At 34.8% G+C, this 20,007-nt stretch overlaps 1 protein-coding gene across 1 annotated transcript; it reads left to right on the top strand.

The window, feature by feature from the left end:
• Window positions 1-2,456: 2,456 nt before the first annotated feature.
• LOC102806309 (receptor-type tyrosine-protein phosphatase F-like) lies at window positions 2,457-12,041 on the top strand. The gene is made up of 10 exons (XM_085491980.1): window positions 2,457-2,478; window positions 2,605-2,643; window positions 2,753-2,791; window positions 2,975-3,064; window positions 4,145-4,296; window positions 6,099-6,213; window positions 7,811-7,980; window positions 9,358-9,532; window positions 10,133-10,282; window positions 11,788-12,041. The coding sequence occupies exons 1-10, from the start codon at window positions 2,457-2,459 to the stop codon at window positions 11,901-11,903; spliced, it is 1,068 nt and encodes a 355-aa protein (XP_085348106.1). The 3' UTR covers window positions 11,904-12,041.
• The last annotated feature ends 7,966 nt before the right edge of the window (window positions 12,042-20,007 follow it).

Below are 20,007 nucleotides of genomic sequence, written 5' to 3'. Positions count from 1 at the left end.
TTTAAGTACAAAATATATGTAAGGTAGGTTCTCTGGTCAGCAAGTTGACAAAAGACACTAGTCCCCAAATTAATTTAGAAACGTAGCACAGGGCGACCGATGTGATATTTGGATAACTAAACTAATGCAATGAAGCGTCACACACCACAATGATTGATCAAGAACAAGACTAATATGATGTATGTCAAAGGTCACTAGCATTTATTCAACCTTGCATGCAAATAGGGAAAATGGATTCCTGTACAGGGTGATACTATGGGGTAACTTCAAAATACACTTTAGTTTGCAATAATGCACAATAATATTTAACAACAGTCAACAGTAAACAAGAGTTCACTAAGTATCAGAATATACCAATTATTGACAACAAGAGTTCACTACAATGTCCACGATGTCCTAACAACAGGGCGGTGCTTAGGCATTGCTAAGGTAATAATGTCACGACGCGTTGTTCAGCAATGTCGACGTTCCCGCGCGGTCACACACATAACGGTCACGCACTCATAACAAATTCAGGCATAGCCTCCGGCCTCTAGATCGACTTCGGCGAATAATACACACACGGGTTGACGAACATGGACTAGATGTATTTACTCATGTATTGTAGAGCAATGTTGATGAAGGGTATATTAACTTAAATAAAGTCTCGACCATGCGTTCGTTGAAATCTTCATAAGTAGATTAACGGAGCGTAGATTGTTCATTCACTTTCTTTCCGATAAGAGGTTCACACAGTAATGTCACTCATTGACGATATACACGATATACTAGTATATATATATGAGGAATACAGGGTACTGTCACTTGTTGACAACGTACACAGTGCGAGGCATTCACGGTAACGTCACTCGTTGACGATAGACGCACTAAAACTAAGAGGTATTCACGGTAATGTTACTCATTGATAATCTTCGTGATTAAGAGGTACTCACGGCAATGTCATTCATAGATGATTTCTGGGCGAATGCGAACTTCAAATGTAAACAATGCCAGTCCAGCAATACTGCCACTTCCGGGTTCGCAGACAAGTAGTCTCACGGAAAATCGTTCAATCCAATTCGGAGTGATGCCGTCTCACAGTTCAAGTTCCCACAACTTCAATTCAGCAACTTTCCAGTGATGAAAGTGCTCTTTTCAGTCAGCGACTTTCAGTTTCACCTTCCGTGTCCCCTCGTCAGTGAATTCCCTCTCTCTCCTATGGTTTCCTTTTTTTCCTCCTCTGTCAATCCGCGAGCGCGTGACCCGTTATTTCAAATTGACTAATAATGTGAATGAATCACGTGATAATAAGCCGAATAAACAGATTAATTAGAACAAATAATAGGTCACTCATAAATGTGACAAATAAACACTGGGCATGGCACAATACAATCAGAACTATTTTCTAAGCCGCATCACATGCGCTCCTTGATTGCTAAGTGTAGAACTATTTCATAACGTAACAACTTGTACATGTATGTACCATAATAACTCTATTAGACTGATCATTCATAAAACAACTTATCCACTATGTTTCGCTAGCATAGAAATTACACATGGTTACATATACAAGGGTAACACGATATAACAAACGAATGTTCAAATGATAAAAATCACTGTCAACTTTGTATTTGATACAAGATCCTGCCGTCTAGTTATCGGCTCCACATAGCCGATCAATCACCCTGAACCACATCGAGGTTACAACTCTGTTAGCCTTGCTCAACTGGTTCGTAACCAGTCTTGTGATTGGTTCTTCGCCTCCAACTGTGCCGTGCGTTCGGGCCAACCGTTAATTATTCATAAATGGAGTAAATTTGTGTAGTTTTCTTGATTTATTCTGCAGATATACATGTAGGTAAAATATAGGCAAGGCTTTGGCGAAATTTGAAAGAGCAACTAATATTCTTCAACCTGGTATTTTTTATAGATTTTATTTTTCACTCTGTTTGTCTGTTTTTTCCAGTTTAAAAAATATGAGCTAGCTAGAGCCTTCATCCCTTGTCTACACAAAAGACCCCCCCCCCCCCCACCACCACCACCACTCATAGGGAGTGCGTACAGTTGATTATAGTTCCTAGGCTCCCTGTGATATAATGCTCATTACTTTGACATGCGAATAAATTTGGCATGAAACGAAATATAGCAGACAATACAACTTTACTTTCATATTATCTTTAGATGGTGTCTTGGATGAAGGAGAGTACCAGTGTAATGCAAGTAATAAGTCAACTTTACTTTCATATTATCTTTAGATGGTGTCTTGGATGAAGGAGAGTACCAGTGTAATGCAAGTAATAAGTCAACTTTACTTTCATATTATCTTTAGATGGTGTCTTGGATGAAGGAGAGTACCAGTGTAATGCAAGTAATAAGTCAACTTTACTTTCATATTATCTTTAGATGGTGTCTTGGATGAAGGAAAGTACCAGTGTAATGCAAGTAATAAGTCAACTTTACTTTCATATTATCTTTAGATGGTGTCTTGGATGAAGGAGAGTACCAGTGTAATGCAAGTAATAAGTCAACTTTACTTTCATATTATCTTTAGATGGTGTCTTGGATGAAGGAGAGTACCAGTGTAATGCAAGTAATAAGTCAACTTTACTTTCATATTATCTTTAGATGGTGTCTTGGATGAAGGAGAGTACCAGTGTAATGCAAGTAATAAGTCAACTTTACTTTCATATTATCTTTAGATGGTGTCTTGGATGAAGGAAAGTACCAGTGTAATGCAAGTAATAAGTCAACTTTACTTTCATATTATCTTTAGATGGTGTCTTGGATGAAGGAGAGTACCAGTGTAATGCAAGTAATAAGTCAACTTTACTTTCATATTATCTTTAGATGGTGTCTTGGATGAAGGAGAGTACCAGTGTAATGCAAGTAATAAGTCAACTTTACTTTCATATTATCTTTAGATGGTGTCTTGGATGAAGGAAAGTACCAGTGTAATGCAAGTAATAAGTCAACTTTACTTTCATATTATCTTTAGATGGTGTCTTGGATGAAGGAAAGTACCAGTGTAATGCAAGTAATAAGTACGCCAGTATAATTAGTAGACCAACACAGATCTTGGTACATGGTAAGTGTTTATAATAGAAGTACGTACATCACGTATGTCACATGGTGTTGTCGTTATGTAACTAAAATTAACACAGATTATTAAACAGTAATTATAATTGTCACAGATTCACTGGTGGTGGGGGCCGGATCAGTGAATTGCGTATAAAAAAATATTTACGCAATGTACGGGAAAACACACACAGAGTTTGAGTAATTGCGGTTGATGATAATCTTGATTCTTTATTTCCTTTGGGCCTACCGGTATATAACAACAGGTCATAGAGAGGTGAAAAGATACATCTTTCAATAGGAATGAACAACTTTCTCATACATAGAAATGTCTAATTAATAAAGATAACAAAATGACTTGATGTGCCTTTATCCACAACCCATATCAAATTCAATCCTTGAAATATTACTTAAACAATAAATCTCAACGATAACTATACAGACATAGATGTATGGCATACATGTATCTCAAAGGTGCTCATGTTTCAAACAAGATATGGATTGAAAAATATATTTAAATAAATATATAAATAAAATATAATAATGAATACTATAATAATAATAAATGACAGGATTACAATAAATATCCTGATTACAATAATCTTGCGTATATAACATATAACAACAAGGTGAAAGGTCACACAGGCAAAATGATGCAAGTGACCTGTGAGGGCGCTAATCAGAAATTGTTAAATATGATGTGATATGCATGTGCTTATAGATTCAGTTGTCTATAAATTAGTTGAGGAGAATTTGTCTAAAATGGCAACTAGCTACACGAGTAATTTCTATGGCAACTAGCTACATGAGTCATTTTTATGGCAACTAGCTACACGAGTCATTTCAATGGCAACTAGCTACACGAGTCATTTCTATGGCAACTAGCTACATGAGTCATTTCTAATTTGTTTGTGATATTTTGGTTGTAAAACTGTAACTTTAATAAAAAACATTTAAAACATTTAAAAAAAATACCAGCAAAGATGTTAAGTCACTGTAGTCAGATACTGATTTAACTCTACTGATTATTTTCTATGTTTTACTGTATTTGAAAAATATTCTCATTAAAGGTTCTACTAAATTTTCTTAGTTCCAGCTTATTTTACCTCAAGCCCAAAGTCTGACTTTGAAATAGAGCAACATGGGAGCTTGACTTTAGACTGTCAGGTTCAAGGTAAACCCAAACCAATAGTGTTGTGGTTCAAAGATGGAATTCAGCTTTCTTCTAACAATGTATCAAAGGTAGGTATAGCTTTCTTCTAACAATGTATCAAAGGTAGGTATAGCTTTCTTCTAACAATGTATCAAAGGTAGGTATAGCTTTCTTCTAACAATGTATCAAAGGTAGGTATAGCTTTCTTCTAACAATGTATCAAAGGTAGGTATAGCTTTCTTCTAACAATGTATCAAAGGTAGGTATAGCTTTCTTCTAACAATGTATCAAAGGTAGGTATAGCTTTCTTCTAACAATGTATCAAAGGTAGGTATAGCTTTCTTCTAACAATGTATCAAAGGTAGGTATAGCTTTCTTCTAACAATGTATCAAAGGTAGGTATAGCTTTCTTCTAACAATGTATCAAAGGTAGGTATAGCTTTCTTCTAACAATGTATCAAAGGTAGGTATAGCTTTCTTCTAACAATGTATCAAAGGTAGGTATAGCTTTCTTCTAACAATGTATCAAAGGTAGGTATAGCTTTCTTCTAACAATGTATCAAAGGTAGGTATAGCTTTCTTCTAACAATGTATCAAAGGTAGGTATAGCTTTCTTCTAACAATGTATCAAAGGTAGGTATAGCTTTCTTCTAACAATGTATCAAAGGTAGGTATAGCTTTCTTCTAACAATGTATCAAAGGTAGGTATAGCTTTCTTCTAACAATGTATCAAAGGTAGGTATAGCTTTCTTCTAACAATGTATCAAAGGTAGGTATAGCTTTCTTCTAACAATGTATCAAAGGTAGGTATAGCTTTCTTCTAACAATGTATCAAAGGTAGGTTTAGCTTTCTTCTAACAATGTATCAAAGGTAGGTATAGCTTTCTTCTAACAATGTATCAAAGGTAGGTATAGCTTTCTTCTAACAATGTATCAAAGGTAGGTATAGGACTTACTGTAAAACCATTTATTTTAACTGAAATTTAATTCACAAATTAATTTCACAAATTTGTCCAAGAAACAATGAATTTTATTGTTATTTTACTTTTTTGTGGTCCTTTTCATCCCACACCAGGAAATAAGGCTGCAATCAGGTTCTTCCATTCCTGTCTATCCTTTGCCACCATTTCTGCACTACTCCAGGTCAGGTTTGCTTGGGCAAGTTCTGTGGTAATGGTTTACGTTTAATTTAGTGGAGTTTACTTATCAGCGAAAATAGCGAAATTAAAACCCAGTGAATAATTAATGCATTAAAAATAAATTCTTGTGGTGCATGAAGAGACGAGTGACACATCAAATATTAGCTCCTATAGCAAAAACACAGAATTGTCACATAGTCCTAATACTCAAATGAATGGATATATTAACTCAGAACCTTTTTTGCTATTTGTCATGCAGTCATCTCCAAATAAATTGTCACATGAAGCTGGAACCATGTATCCCCCTATTTATTGCTTCTTCAAAATAATAATAATAACTTTATTGAACCCTTAGAAATACAGGATTAGTTGATTAGATTAAAGATTAGTTGTGATAAGTACTACAACAAAAATAAAGTTAATGCTGCCAATATATGGCAATATTTTTTTACATTCATTGATTGATTTCGTAAATATGGCTTTTCACCAGCAGTTCCCTCTTTCCATCACAAATTCACAAAATAGTCTTGTTTATAGTCTGCACTTTCCTTCAGAAGATTTGGGACAAAAGTAACCAAATTGTTTGTTTAAAAACTGAAAATTTACTTAAAATAAATTTTGTCTGTTGTCTCAAAAATTAAGGTTCACTTCCAGGAATATTAAAGAATATAAGAATAAATGTGTAGAAAAATTTGCGAGAAAGTCTGCTGGTGAATAGATTAAAGCCTGCATATTTTGTTTTTTCCGTGCAGTCCAGTGGGATACTGAAGATTTCAGACACTAGCATTGCAGATAGTGGAAATTACACATGTTTAGCTGGTAATTCTGATCAGAAAATATCCCAAGATTTTCATGTGAAGGTTAGAGGTATGATTGATCCTGATTTCTTAAAGCGAGGGAGTCGTCACCTGCACATGTGTCAGATGGTCATAGCATGTCATTGTTCACAAACAAGCGTCTATCCATGAGTCTTTGCGTTTTTAGCGTGTGTTGTTATCATCGCTTGGGACTCAATTCTTGTGTGTGCGCAGGTGACAACCCTCCCGCTTTAATTTCTGCTTATCTTCATATAACACAATCACTCAGCTACAGAGTATGTACAGAGTATGCCCAGACATATGTGGTTTGAGAGATTTAGTATCATTCTGTTGACTGGGACAATTCAAAACAGTTGGTTCAATGTGCTGTGCATGCATTAGACTGGTCCAGTCATATAAATTTTATTGTTTTACCATACTTCCTCTCCCTGAGTATAAGCCTACCTCCCAATTTTTAGATGTTTTATGCCCCAGTTATAGGCCCAGGGTGTTTTTACTGGGCGTCGATGACATTTATTAAAATATGCATGTAAAAAGTGTGTTTCATTGTAAAATTGTGAATTGTGGTATTTGTATTTATTTTTTGTACTTATTTATTTATTTGCCATAGATTACAGGTTGTACAGAAAATTAAAAACATACGACAAGAGAGAGAGAGAGTACATTGCGATACAATAAATATTCCAAAAATAATTAAAATAAAATGAGCAACTGATCCATGGCTGGGGTAAAAGAAGATAGCAATCGTAATGTTAGACAAGTCTGTTCCCCTGTATACAATTATTTCAATGGGAAAAAAAAATACAAGGGCGTAGTATTCACCTAACACAATTAATTATTACAAAAAATGTTACAAAGACTAGTCACAACAGTAAATAAATAATACATAGAACTAAACATAGAAATACAGAATAAATAAATAAGGAAATAAATTAATCAATTAATCAAACTAATCAATTAACCAATCAAGCAATTAACCAATCAACCAACCAACTAATTAACCAGTCAACCAATTATCCAATCAATCAACCAATTAACCATCCAACCAATCAACCAATTAACCAACCAAGTAACCAACCACCCAACCACACGGTACGGTAGTTTGGTCCATATTTTATGAGAAAAACTCACATTAATTTGACATGACGCACACATCTACTTTCCTTTTTTGTAAGCGTTTCACTCCCAGCTTCCAAAACGTCACTGTATATCATAAATAAAGAATATGCCTCAGTCGTGGTAATTCATGTCAATCCATGATTTAGGAAAAAGAAAGTTTATAAAATTGCCACAGCTGGGCCAGTCTATGCATGTCCTTGATTTACTCCAAGACAATTCCCAAAAGATGTTGTAGATTTATGTGGGATGATCACGATTGCTTCTTTATGTTGATGCAATTTTTTTTTCACATTTTCAAGTATTTTTTGTAATTTCTTAGATAATTTCAGACCAAATGGAACAAATTTTCAATTGGCTACATATCTGTTCAAATTTTTTGCAAAAATCTGGATGAAATTATGTAAGTTTATTTTGAGGTTGACTTTAGGGTTCAAAAGGTTAAATGTCAAAGAGTTAAAGGCCAAAAGGTTAATCATTGATATGCTTTCTCAATGCTAATAATGCCTTTGCTTCCCTTGGACATAAAGCACCTCCAAATGCAGTAAATATCAGCATTGAAAATATTGACAGTCACACAGTCAGAATAAACTATCATGTAGAAGGTTGCCATAGAAACACTGAGTATCCAGCTACAACTATTAACCTGCAGTATGGTCAGATGCAGTCAGAGACTACCTTGATTACGTTGGATCCTAAGGTAATTTTGTGACCACTTCCTGTTGACACTGCATTGTGGATATTAATCTGCCAGCTTGATTTTCATTGACTGGCCAATTTAACAGTTCACGTGATGCATTGGACAAATACCATTTTATAAAGGATGAATGATATATATTTATGCAATCTATACAAATAAAAAAAAGTCAGTTTCTAAAATAATAGGCGCATATTCATAGGAAAGCTAGTTGCCAGTTAATTTGCATAATTAATTTGCTGATTTTCATTTACTAATCATCACATTTCAATGAAACTTTGTACATAGGTCCTCTAGGACTATGCAGAGACCTGATTAGTTTTGGGGTAAATAATTGTACATATTAATTACCTAATTTGCATAATTTAATTTTCAGCCTTTCCACTGATATCTCGAGTACTAATCATCACCTTTAAATAAATCTAAACTATGCAGAGAGCCAATTGGTTTTTGGTATACATTTGTATATTTATGCATATTAATTTCACCTAATTTGCATAATTAATCTATTTTCAACTTTCACACTGATATCTCAAGTACTAATCATCACATTTCAATGAAACTTTGTACATAGATGCTCTAGGACAATGTACAAATATGATCAGTTTTGGGTTAAAATCTGTTCATATTAATTCCCTAATTTAGCATAATAATTCATAATTTTGGGTTCTGATCACATTTCAATAAAACTTGGTCTGTTACATTGTGCAGACCACTCAAATCTGTTCATTTTTCTGATTTGCATAATTAGTTTCCAGCTTTTCCATCAATATCTCAAGTACAAGTAATTTTGAATTAACTTTTACTGTGTCTCTAATACTAGCACATGGGAGTTCTTTCTAAGCTTTCTTTGATTTATTTTTATTTCACTTTTTTTATGCTCGGGTAAGCGCCCACCCCTAAAAAATCCTGATTTTATGAGTTGAGGGCCCTGGGCGCTAACGCGGTCGAGTACGAGGGGGGTGCTCAGGTAAGCGCCCACCCCTAAAAAATCCTGATTTTATGAGTTGAGGACCCTGGGCGCTAACGCGGTCGAGTACGATATTTCCCATTGCCTTACAGGCAACTTCATAAACGTTTTTTGAAAAACAAAATAGAAAAAGTTCTGAGGGTTTATTTTGTTAATGTTAACAAAAGTTGACTTCTGAAAATGTAAACATATCAAGTTTTTCTTCTTTTTGATGCAGTTCTTATTATAACCATGCATTAATACATTAACTTAGATCAAATAGTCACATGAACACTTAACATGGACAGGAACTCATTTGAATGTAAAAAAAAAAAATTTAAATATCCACTCAAATAATGACTGCCAATCAATGTCTTTGGCTTAATTGTTTTCAGTATTAATATTCAAATTTATCCATATCTTGATTTTAGGATTCATTTTATGTTTTGGGAGGCCTTGAAGTTGAAGGTCAATATGAGCTGGACATATGGGCTGTTAATGAAGTCGGCAGTGGCAATATAACATCAGTCAATTTCACTGTAGGTCCATCACGTTCATCAAGGTCAGCCCAAGAGGTTAAGTCAAAAGATAAAAATGAGAATAAAGGTAATTGTGTCCCACACAACTGTCAAAATTTGTCCTGGAATGTTTTCAATGACATTTACATATTTTTCCCAACAAAAACTAAATATTTAAATTAATATTTTGTGAAATTTTTGATCAAAATGTTTGTCAATTTTCATCAACATATCATATGGCGAGACTGTACAAAATCATTTTGTAGTTGGTGCCAAAAGTTGACAATGGTGCTCACAAAAGGTTAAACAATACATTATGTTATTGATAAGTTTCTGTGTTAATAAACCATTTACTCTGAATACCATATATTTGGGTGCATAATTTCTATGTTTTTATCTATAATTTTCTTGTTAATTTAATCGAAATAGATAACTTTCCATTGCCTACTATTGCTGGTTTCCTTTTGTGGAAATGACAAAAGTTGACTTAATTCTCTGGAATATTTGTTATATTTCGCTTTGTGTTTAATGTGAATATATGCCTTATAATTTGACTGTTATTTCACACAGTTAAACTTTAAAAATAATTAATTACATTTTGCGCATAATAATAAGCAAATTTGCATGTTGTATTTTGAGTAAGCTGATCATAATACTCAACATTTCAACCAACATTTGTATTTTGCAGATCTACACAGACTGTCACCAGAAGCATCTCACGCAGCCTATACTTTCTTCATAATAGTTGGTGTTATGATAGGTTTAGCCATGTTGGTTTTCATCATTATTGTGATTGGTATTTTTTGTAGACGATTATTGTACAGAGTTTATGATGACTGTAAGTATGACACAGCATGTCGTGTTATGTGATTAATTATGCATGGGGACATTTGAATCAAAATAATATTAATCTATTAGTATGTGCACATGTGCTTTGAATTATGTTGATATTTGCACATGTTTTTTTTATTAAGTTAATATTCACACATGTGCTTTGAATTATTTTAATATTTGCACATGTTTTTTAAATTATGTTAATATTTGCACTTTTTTTGAATTATGTTACTATTCACACATGTGCATTGATTATGTTAATATTCACACATATGCATGGATTATGTTCATATTCACACATTTGCATGGATTATTTTAATATTCACACATGTGCTTCGAATTATGTTAATATTCACACATGTGTATGGATTATGTTAATATTCACACATTTGCATGGATTATGTTTATATTCACACATGTGCATGTATTATGTTAATATTCACACATTTGCATGGATTATGTTAATATTGGTACATGTGCTTTGAATTATGTTAATATTGGCACATGTGCTTTGAATTATGTTAATATTCACACACGTGCATGGATTATGTTAATATTCACACATGTGCATGGATTATGTTCATATTCACACATGTGCATGGATCATGTTCATATCCACACATGTGCATGGATCATGTTCATATCCACACATGTGCATGGATTATGTTAATATTCACACATGTGCATGGATATGTTCATATTCACACATGTGCATGGATATGTTAATATTCACACATGTGCATGGATATGTTAATATTCACACATGTGCATGGATATGTTAATATTCACACATGTGCATGGATTATGTTAATAATCACATATGTGCTTTGAATTATGTTCATATTCACACATGTGCATGGATTATGTTAATATTCACACATGTGCATGGATTATGTTAACATTCACACATGTGCTTTGAATTGTGTTCATATTCACACGTTTTTAAATTATGTTAATATTTGCACGTTTTTTTGTATTATGTTACTATTCACACATGTGCATGGATTATGTTCATATTCACACACGTGCATGGATTATGTTCATATTCACACATTTGCATGGTTTATGTTAATATTCACACATGTGCTTCGAATTATGTTAATATTCACTCATGTGCATGGATTATGTTAATATTCACACATTTGCATGGATTATGTTTATATTCACACATGTGTATGTATTATGTTAATATTCACACATTTGCATGGATTATGTTAATATTGGCACATGTGCTTTGAATTATGTTAATATTCACACATGTGCATGGATTATGTTCATATTCACACATGTGCTTTGAATTATGTTAATGTCCACACGTGAATGGATTATGTTAATATTCACACATGTGCATGGATATGGTCATATTCACACATGTGCATGGATTATGTTCATATTCACACATTGTTGTTGATATAAATTAATACATAGAAAAAAAACAATCATTACAATTTGCATTACAATTTGGACTTTAGAGGTGCAACTTTACAGAAATGTTTTTGTTTTTTGCAGATGGTATGTTTGATGACCAACACATATATGATGGTGGAATACTAAATGAGAACAGTCAAGACGACCAAATTATGGCATCTATCACATATACAGCCTTTAATAATGAAAATGAATAATTCTCACTTGTGAACTTTTTGACTTTTGAACCTAGTCAGCAATGAAGTCTTAGATAATAATGAATCTTGCACTTTATTCATCAAATGCAATTTGTATATCAGCATAATTACCATTAAAACATTTGTAAAAGTTTAAAAGTGTTTATTTCAACTACATGAAAAGTAAATTTAATTTAAAATTAGTGCTGGGTCAATTTAAGCTGTTGGGCGTATACTGTTTCCTTTAGTCTTTGTGTTCTCATGTTAAAACTCATGTACTCTTAAATGGAGGGGAAATTTATAGAGTAACTGTTTTTGTCAATTTGGGAGGTATCACTAAGGGTACATAATCCGAATATCAATATAATTGTACAGATTGTATAGAGTAACTGTTTTTGTCAATTTGGGAGGTATCACTAAGGGTACATAGTCCGAATATCAATATAATTGTACAGATTGTATAGAGTAACTGTTTTTGTCAATTTGGGAGGTATCACTAAGGGTACATAGTCCGAATATCAATATAATTGTACAGATTGTATAGAGTAACTGTTTTTGTCAATTTGGGAGGTATCACTAAGGGTACATAATCCGAATATCAATATAATTGTACAGATTGTATAGAGTAACTGTTTTTGTCAATTTGGGAGGTATCACTAAGGGTACATAATCCGACTATCAATATAATTGTACAGATTGTATAGAGTAACTGTTTTTGTCAATTTGGGAGGTATCACTAAGGGTACATAATCCGAATATCAATATAATTGTACAGATTGTATAGGGTAAATGTTTTTGTCAATTTGGGAGGTATCACTAAGGGTACATAATCCGAATATCAATATAATTGTACAGATTGTATAGAGTAACTGTTTTTGTCAATTTGGGAGGTATCACTAAGGGTACATAATCCGAATATCAATATAATTGTACAGATTGTATAGGGTAAATGTTTTTGTCAATTTGGGAGGTATCACTAAGGGTACATAATCCGAATATCAATATAATTGTACAGATTGTATAGAGTAACTGTTTTTGTCAATTTGGGAGGTATCACTAAGGGTACATAGTCCGAATATCAATATAATTGTACAGATTGTATAGAGTAACTGTTTTTGTCAATTTGGGAGGTATCACTAAGGGTACATAATCCGAATATCAATATAATTGTACAGATTGTATAGAGTAACTGTTTTTGTCAATTTGGGAGGTATCACTAAGGGTACATAATCCGACTATCAATATAATTGTACAGATTGTATAGAGTAACTGTTTTTGTCAATTTGGGAGGTATCACTAAGGGTACATAATCCGAATATCAATATAATTGTACAGATTGTATAGGGTAAATGTTTTTGTCAATTTGGGAGGTATCACTAAGGGTACATAATCCGAATATCAATATAATTGTACAGATTGTATAGAGTAACTGTTTTTGTCAATTTGGGAGGTATCACTAAGGGTACATAATCCGAATATCAATATAATTGTACAGATTGTATAGGGTAAATGTTTTTGTCAATTTGGGAGGTATCACTAAGGGTACATAATCCGAATATCAATATAATTGTACAGATTGTATAGAGTAACTGTTTTTGTCAATTTGGGAGGTATCACTAAGGGTACATAATCCGAATATCAATATAATTGTACAGATTGTATAGAGTAACTGTTTTTGTCAATTTGGGAGGTATCACTAAGGGTACATAATCCGAATATCAATATAATTGTACAGATTGTATAGAGTAACTGTTTTTGTCAATTTGGGAGGGTACATAATCTGAATATCGATATTATACAGATCGTTTCAGTAATTTTCAACCACATTCTTATTCTCATGTTAAAACAAGGTAATGCCATCTGAGTAGTTAATACGTTTTTTGTCACTTTGCTATTAGGCTCTGATTCAAAAATATTGATATTGTACAGATCATGTCAGTACCATTTAGCCTACTACAACGTTACTGGTGACCAGTTTAAGTATCATGTCTGTTCTCTGGCGGGAGCTATGTCACAGAACGTTCTATGTTGCTAAGATGCACACCACTACTGTGTTTTTCTATAGGTTCTGTGCAAAAGTGCTGTGCACAAACTCAATCTTGATGAGTCTCAGCAACTACATGTATCCCAAAGTACAGTTTTCTAATAGTTTTCGGCCTTTGACATCTAGGAGTATTATGTTGTTAGACTTTAACTTTATCCCTCAATGTACATTTTTACTTGACGCAAATGCGATGTCTGTTTATGATTTAGGTGATTCTTTTTAAAATCAATTTTGGCAAATTTACAAAAAAAAATATATTTCAAACTCAGTGATTGGGTGCTCAGACTACCATATTTATTAGTACATTTTATAGTTAGGAAAACTCAGAAACAAGGAGTGTACACTCAGATAAACTAAAAATAAAACACAGAGCATTCAAACTATGAAATGAGTTGTTATATTATAATGCATCAAACAGTGCAAGTTGTTCAGTTTAGATATTTATTTGTAATTATTCTTTAGTCGAAACAAAGGGTGCCGCCTTGATATTGACCTACTTCCTCGTTTAGCTCAATGATAGAATTGTTTTCATTAATTTCAAATCAATCATTATAACCTAGCAAATAGTTTTCTTGTCTTTCCCAGTTCCATGCAACTTGAACATACGTCTCATCGAGGAATGTTGCCTGTAAACAAGTGATGTGCTGATATTGCACGCACTATATTGCTAACGTAATTGTTACCAATGCAATTCCACAATTTTTGGAAAGAAAAAATAATTCCTTAAAAAAATCAGTTTAAGATAATAAATAATCAGAAGTTTTAACAACATTGAAAGCCACATGTGGATCAGGTGATGTGTATATGATATTCAATTGCAGAGTACCCTTGCAATAATGCAGTGTGTCGTGGCTAAAAAAAATGAGATGGAGAGACCCGGTTCAAAATATTGCAAGTTTAAAACAGTATAGGCGATATTTAGATCTCTTTAAAGAAATTGAAATACTATGACCCCAAAAAAAGATTGTTAAAATGGCAATAAAATCACTGTAGCACAAAAAGTAAGTGAATACATTTATAGTAGACAAGATTCCAAGGAAGGAAATCTCACTTTCAACATGTAACGTTTCAATGACATCCTCGTATAAGGTCATTATCATATAAAGTAGTATCAATCGTTCTGCAGAAAATACATTTGATTTTACATCTGTAGTTTAAGCCTAATTATTCCAGAGCACCTCTACCACAAGTTCCATTTAAATCTGGTACTTTGAGATATGAAAAATTGGCTAAACTAATCACGTCTGCAAATTGAGCAATTATTATGCTTATATTTCAACCCCAAACTAATTTGGTCTGTGTATTATTCCAGAGCACATATGTACCAAGTTTCATTATAATGGAATGATTAAATCTTAAAAAAATTGATCGAAAGCCGAATACTTGAGATATTAACTAATTATTATAACCAGGTAATTAATATACAGAAATTTTAATGTAAAAGTAACAATGTCACATACCATCAATGTACCAAGTTTCATTGAAATGTGATAGAAGATATCGATGGAAAAGTCGACAAATTATGAAACGTTATACTAATTGGGTAATTAACGCATAGATTTAAACCAAAACTAAACAGGTCTGTCTTGTGTATTTTCTGTAAGTATTATAAACTTTAGTAATGTAGATTACAATGTTTCCACATTGTACATCTCAAATAGCTGACAAATATTAGTTGCAATGCTTCATGTTTGTATGACTAATTAGTTCATATTACCGGTATTATACATCTGTCACTGTAACGTCATAAGTTACAGCGTGCCGTAATTTTGTGGTATTTTCATCCTACCATATTAAGAAATGCAAATTCCAAATATAGAATGATTATGCGCGTAAGCGTCCTCAAACAAACATGACTGCCACCAGGGTTTGGCCGGACTCCACACAAAGAAGTTCGCTGATTCTGTTCTACGGAAGGAAAAGATGTATAATAATTAGGTTATTACGAGGATACCTGAATATTGTCAATATCAGGCAATCTAACTTTATGAAGTGGATCATATTGGCCGCTTCTGAACTTCCGTGGAGTGAAAATATCTTGACTTGGTGTTGACAGCATATTTAAACATAAACATATTTACAAGCTGTATGTTGATGTGGGAAGACAATTCTAAACTTGAGAACCCAGACAGTCTTTTTAAACCCACACTGAATGATTGTCAATAGACTTTTGTGTGTGACAAAAGTACCCTGCGCATACAGCACTGCGTGTTTGTGGGATTCACTCGCAATAGCTCACTCGCTTAGATGTTTATGTTACCTCTCATCTTTTAATGCATCGTAACTGGTGGTACAACCAACACAATAATGTTGCTGATTACTCATTGGGTTTGAAATTGTTCAGACATTTACCATACGATCCACATATTATTGCAACGATTGCTGTTTTAACAAGAAAGACAGTATTCCTCCTTGCTTTAGATACTGGCAGGATAAGTAAGTGTAGGCTTTGTCATATGACGACACTCTGACACAGCTTACTGTGGAATAAAAACCAAAAGATGATGTGGAAAAATTATTGACCACTGATAGTATGTTGAGATATTATTAGGCTATAAGTAGAATTTCATTATTAACAGCATTGGTAGGATCTCTATCGTGTGCTATGGGGATATCAGTCATGGCATATCAATGGCTTTATGTCATCGATTTGATTGGGCATTCAGATTGTTTCCGGGATATGGGGATCTGGTCCCCCTCCTTGTTGATATAGGAGACCACCGCTGTGCCGTCTGTGCAAAGCAAGACTATGTGGCCTCGAACTATGTGTAGAAAGTGTATCAGTGCTAAGTGCACTGCTTTCAGTTTGAGCCAATTGATATGGCGGTCCCGGAACCCAATGCAGGGGCCTATAACCTATAACCCAATATGTATGATCACCATACCAACTTTGATTCAAATCGGCCAGGTTATCTCTGAGAAACACCTGGCGATTTATATATAGCACTTTTACATGAAATTTAGGCGTCAGTCAGCCATATTGAGTCGAATCACAAAAATAATAATGGTGTAGTTGTATCTTTTGATATACTATCTTTGTACAAAATTTAAACAGAAACGTTCATTGCATTCAAGAGAGAGTAGCATGGGTACCATCTAAAAAGCAAATGGCCGCCAGTCGGCCATATTTGTTTGAATCACGGAAAAAGTATGACGTGCACCTATAACCAAATATGTATGATCATCATACCAAGTTTGATCCAAATCGGCCCAGTCATCTCTAAGAAACAGCTCCGGACATGTAAAAATAACGATTTAGGTTTTTGCCTCGAGGGTTTGCAACCTGTAGGACTCCCAAGCGTGGAAGCACTTTGAGGCGGGTTTGAAAGCTGAAGGCAAGCGATCATGAAAGGCTGGTAAGCGTTGCTCTAAAAAGGGGAAATCCCCAGCCGCAGCTCGTGATGTGTCTGATTCTATGAGTGAAAAATCTCTCCCTCCCTTGGTCAGCTTGGTGTCGACCAAGACGAGGCTTGCCTACAATCGCAAACTGAGGGAGATCGAGAGTTGCCACGGTCCGACTCCCTGCTCAATGTAGTGGGATTGACGATCGAGACAAGACTCCGACACTCTGAGGTGACAGAGGCGCACCGCAGGCGAGACTTTCTGCCAGTGTTGGGGTCATGCAGTTTCTCTGTGCGATATTACCGAGGCGGGCATGCATCGTTCCACCGCTTTTGTCGGGGATCGGAGTTGCCAAACACCACAGATATTAACGTCGGTATACACCATATTCCCACTGTGGCGCTGACATCGATGCAGAGTGCCGAGGTGGGATTGGTACAGCCTTTTTGGGCTGAACCGGCCCAATCCACCGAGTCTTCATTGGTACCGACACAGCCTGAGTTGCTTGTGCGAGTATAGGCAGTATAGGGACAGACCTCGTTGTCTTTCCTTACCGATGTTAGTCAGGGTGAAAGGGGCTCTTCCCATGATGATGAGATGGCTTTGAAGGACTGGATGTTTAATCTGGCCTTCAAAGTAAACTTCCTCCTGCAGTTGCGGGCTACCGGAGGTGAGAGTCCGGTGTATATGTTTTGTTAACAAATCATTCAGTTGTTCTAGTGAAAAATTCATGTTGTTCATCATTTGTTGTATTAAAGAATACCATTGTAAATTGGATTTCTTTTGTTCAAGGTATGCTTGTTTTGTGATATTATTTCCTGGTAATTTACTGATACGAGTCCAGTATTTTATTAAATTGATCTGAATATCTACTAAGAGTGGGAATTCGCCTACTTCAGCTCTGCATGCAATGTTTGCTACAAATTTGTTCAATCCTAGTAGTTGTAAAAATTCAATTGTGTTTTTTCTGTTATTGTTTTGACCCATTTGTTGAAATCTTGAATTTCATGACCCCAGATTTCAGACCCATACAATTATATTGGTTGAATACACCTTTTAAAAAGATGGATGAAAGTTGTACAATTTGTTTCTGGTGGTAGGAACTGTTTCAATGCATACATTGCTCGGGCTGCTTTATCTGCTAATTTTTGTTTGGCTTCAGTGTAGCAGCCACTTGACTTTATGTTTACAAGGTAATATTTTGTTCATTTCAGTGTTTCTCGTCTGAAAATAACAACTTTTGTTTTTGTCAGATTTACCTGAAGTTTCCATTTATGACAATAAACCTCTAAACTATTTTGTGCATTTTGTAGACCGTTTTTGTTCCAGATATTAACACTAGATCATCTGCATACAGTAAGGAACTTATTTTACAGTTATTCAATGTAACTGGATCTAATAATTCATCATCTAGTGAATTATTCAAGTCATTAACAAACAAATTAAAAAAAATTCGGCTATTGACACAACCTTGCCTAACACCCTTGGTCCGTGGAAGCGTACAACTTAACGGCTTCTTCAACGACCAGTTTGGAACATCACCAGGTGAGGGCACACGAAGTGCGCAGAGTCTGGTCTGGTGCCACGCTCGAGCAGGTGCTCCAAGCAGAGTTCAGGAGATCTCAGAATGTCTTCATTAACCATTACCTGAGAGACTTCCAAGCTTTGGAAGAATTTCTACAGGTTGGGACCAGTGGTGACGGATCAAACAGTGTTCGTGGACCCAGCCTGACCACCAAGGAGCCCCATGCGCGAAAGAGTTAGCGCGATTGCGTCTTCAGCCTCTTTTTGCTTGGTGCTGCTGGCTTCGATCTGTGCTATCGAACCCAACCAATGTACTGTTTAAATACATTAGAATTGTTTGGGCCCTATTTTATTGTTCAGGCGCAGGGGGTACTCTTCAGGCACCCGGTCCCCGAAGAGTCACCTGATTGGTCGTATCCCAGGAGAAGACTCCTTGTTGGCGAGTAGTTTTAGATTTCTCGCATTTTTTTTTACGATTTCTGCTTTTTGTGTTGAAAATGTGCATTTCAGCCGTCGGAGCTTCCCCACCTCCGGTGAGCGTGCTACTCTGCCTAACGAGTAATAAAATGAATTTTATTATTTCCACGGATTTTCTGGTAGGTGATGTAGTAAACTAATAGGGTTGTACAAACCCGTTTGTTTACCTAATCTACCTACCAGAAAATCCGTGGAAAATACCCACCTCCCCACAAGCTTCCGAGCGACCCGCTGTGGTGCACTGTAATCATTTGGGCGTCGAGCACGTGATCGCCCTAGGGGTGACCCATTAGATGAGGTCTTTTTTCTTAGAGAATTTTACCCTAGGTTGTTCTCCTGTGGACCCGGGTATGTTCTCTAATGGTTTCCGTTTGAGGCTGTAATCTGTAATTATGCCTAACGAGTAATAAATGAAATTTTAACCCTTCAATTTTTTTTGGGCAGATTTCACCACGAAAAAATAAAAATAAAAAAATAAATGAAATTTATTATTTCTGCGGATTTTCTGTTAGGTATGATTGGGTAAACAAACAGGTTTGTACAACCCTATTAATTTGATAAAAGTACACCCCTAGTAAATACATATCATCAAACGATTACAAATTTGAAGTTATCGTAATGAATTTAGCTTATCCGCTATACAATCTATGTGATGGTATATTCGACAAATCCGATAATAAAACCTTTCAATCAAGAATAACAAAGTATTTTTTTGATAGCAGACCGTGCATGATAACA

The sequence above is a fragment of the Saccoglossus kowalevskii genome, chromosome 17 (genome assembly GCF_978046115.1).
Source record: "Saccoglossus kowalevskii chromosome 17, keSacKowa6.1, whole genome shotgun sequence".
NCBI lineage: Eukaryota > Metazoa > Hemichordata > Enteropneusta > Harrimaniidae > Saccoglossus > Saccoglossus kowalevskii.
The sequence above is the reverse complement of the archived record's forward strand: the minus strand, read 5'-3'. Positions and strand labels throughout refer to the sequence as shown.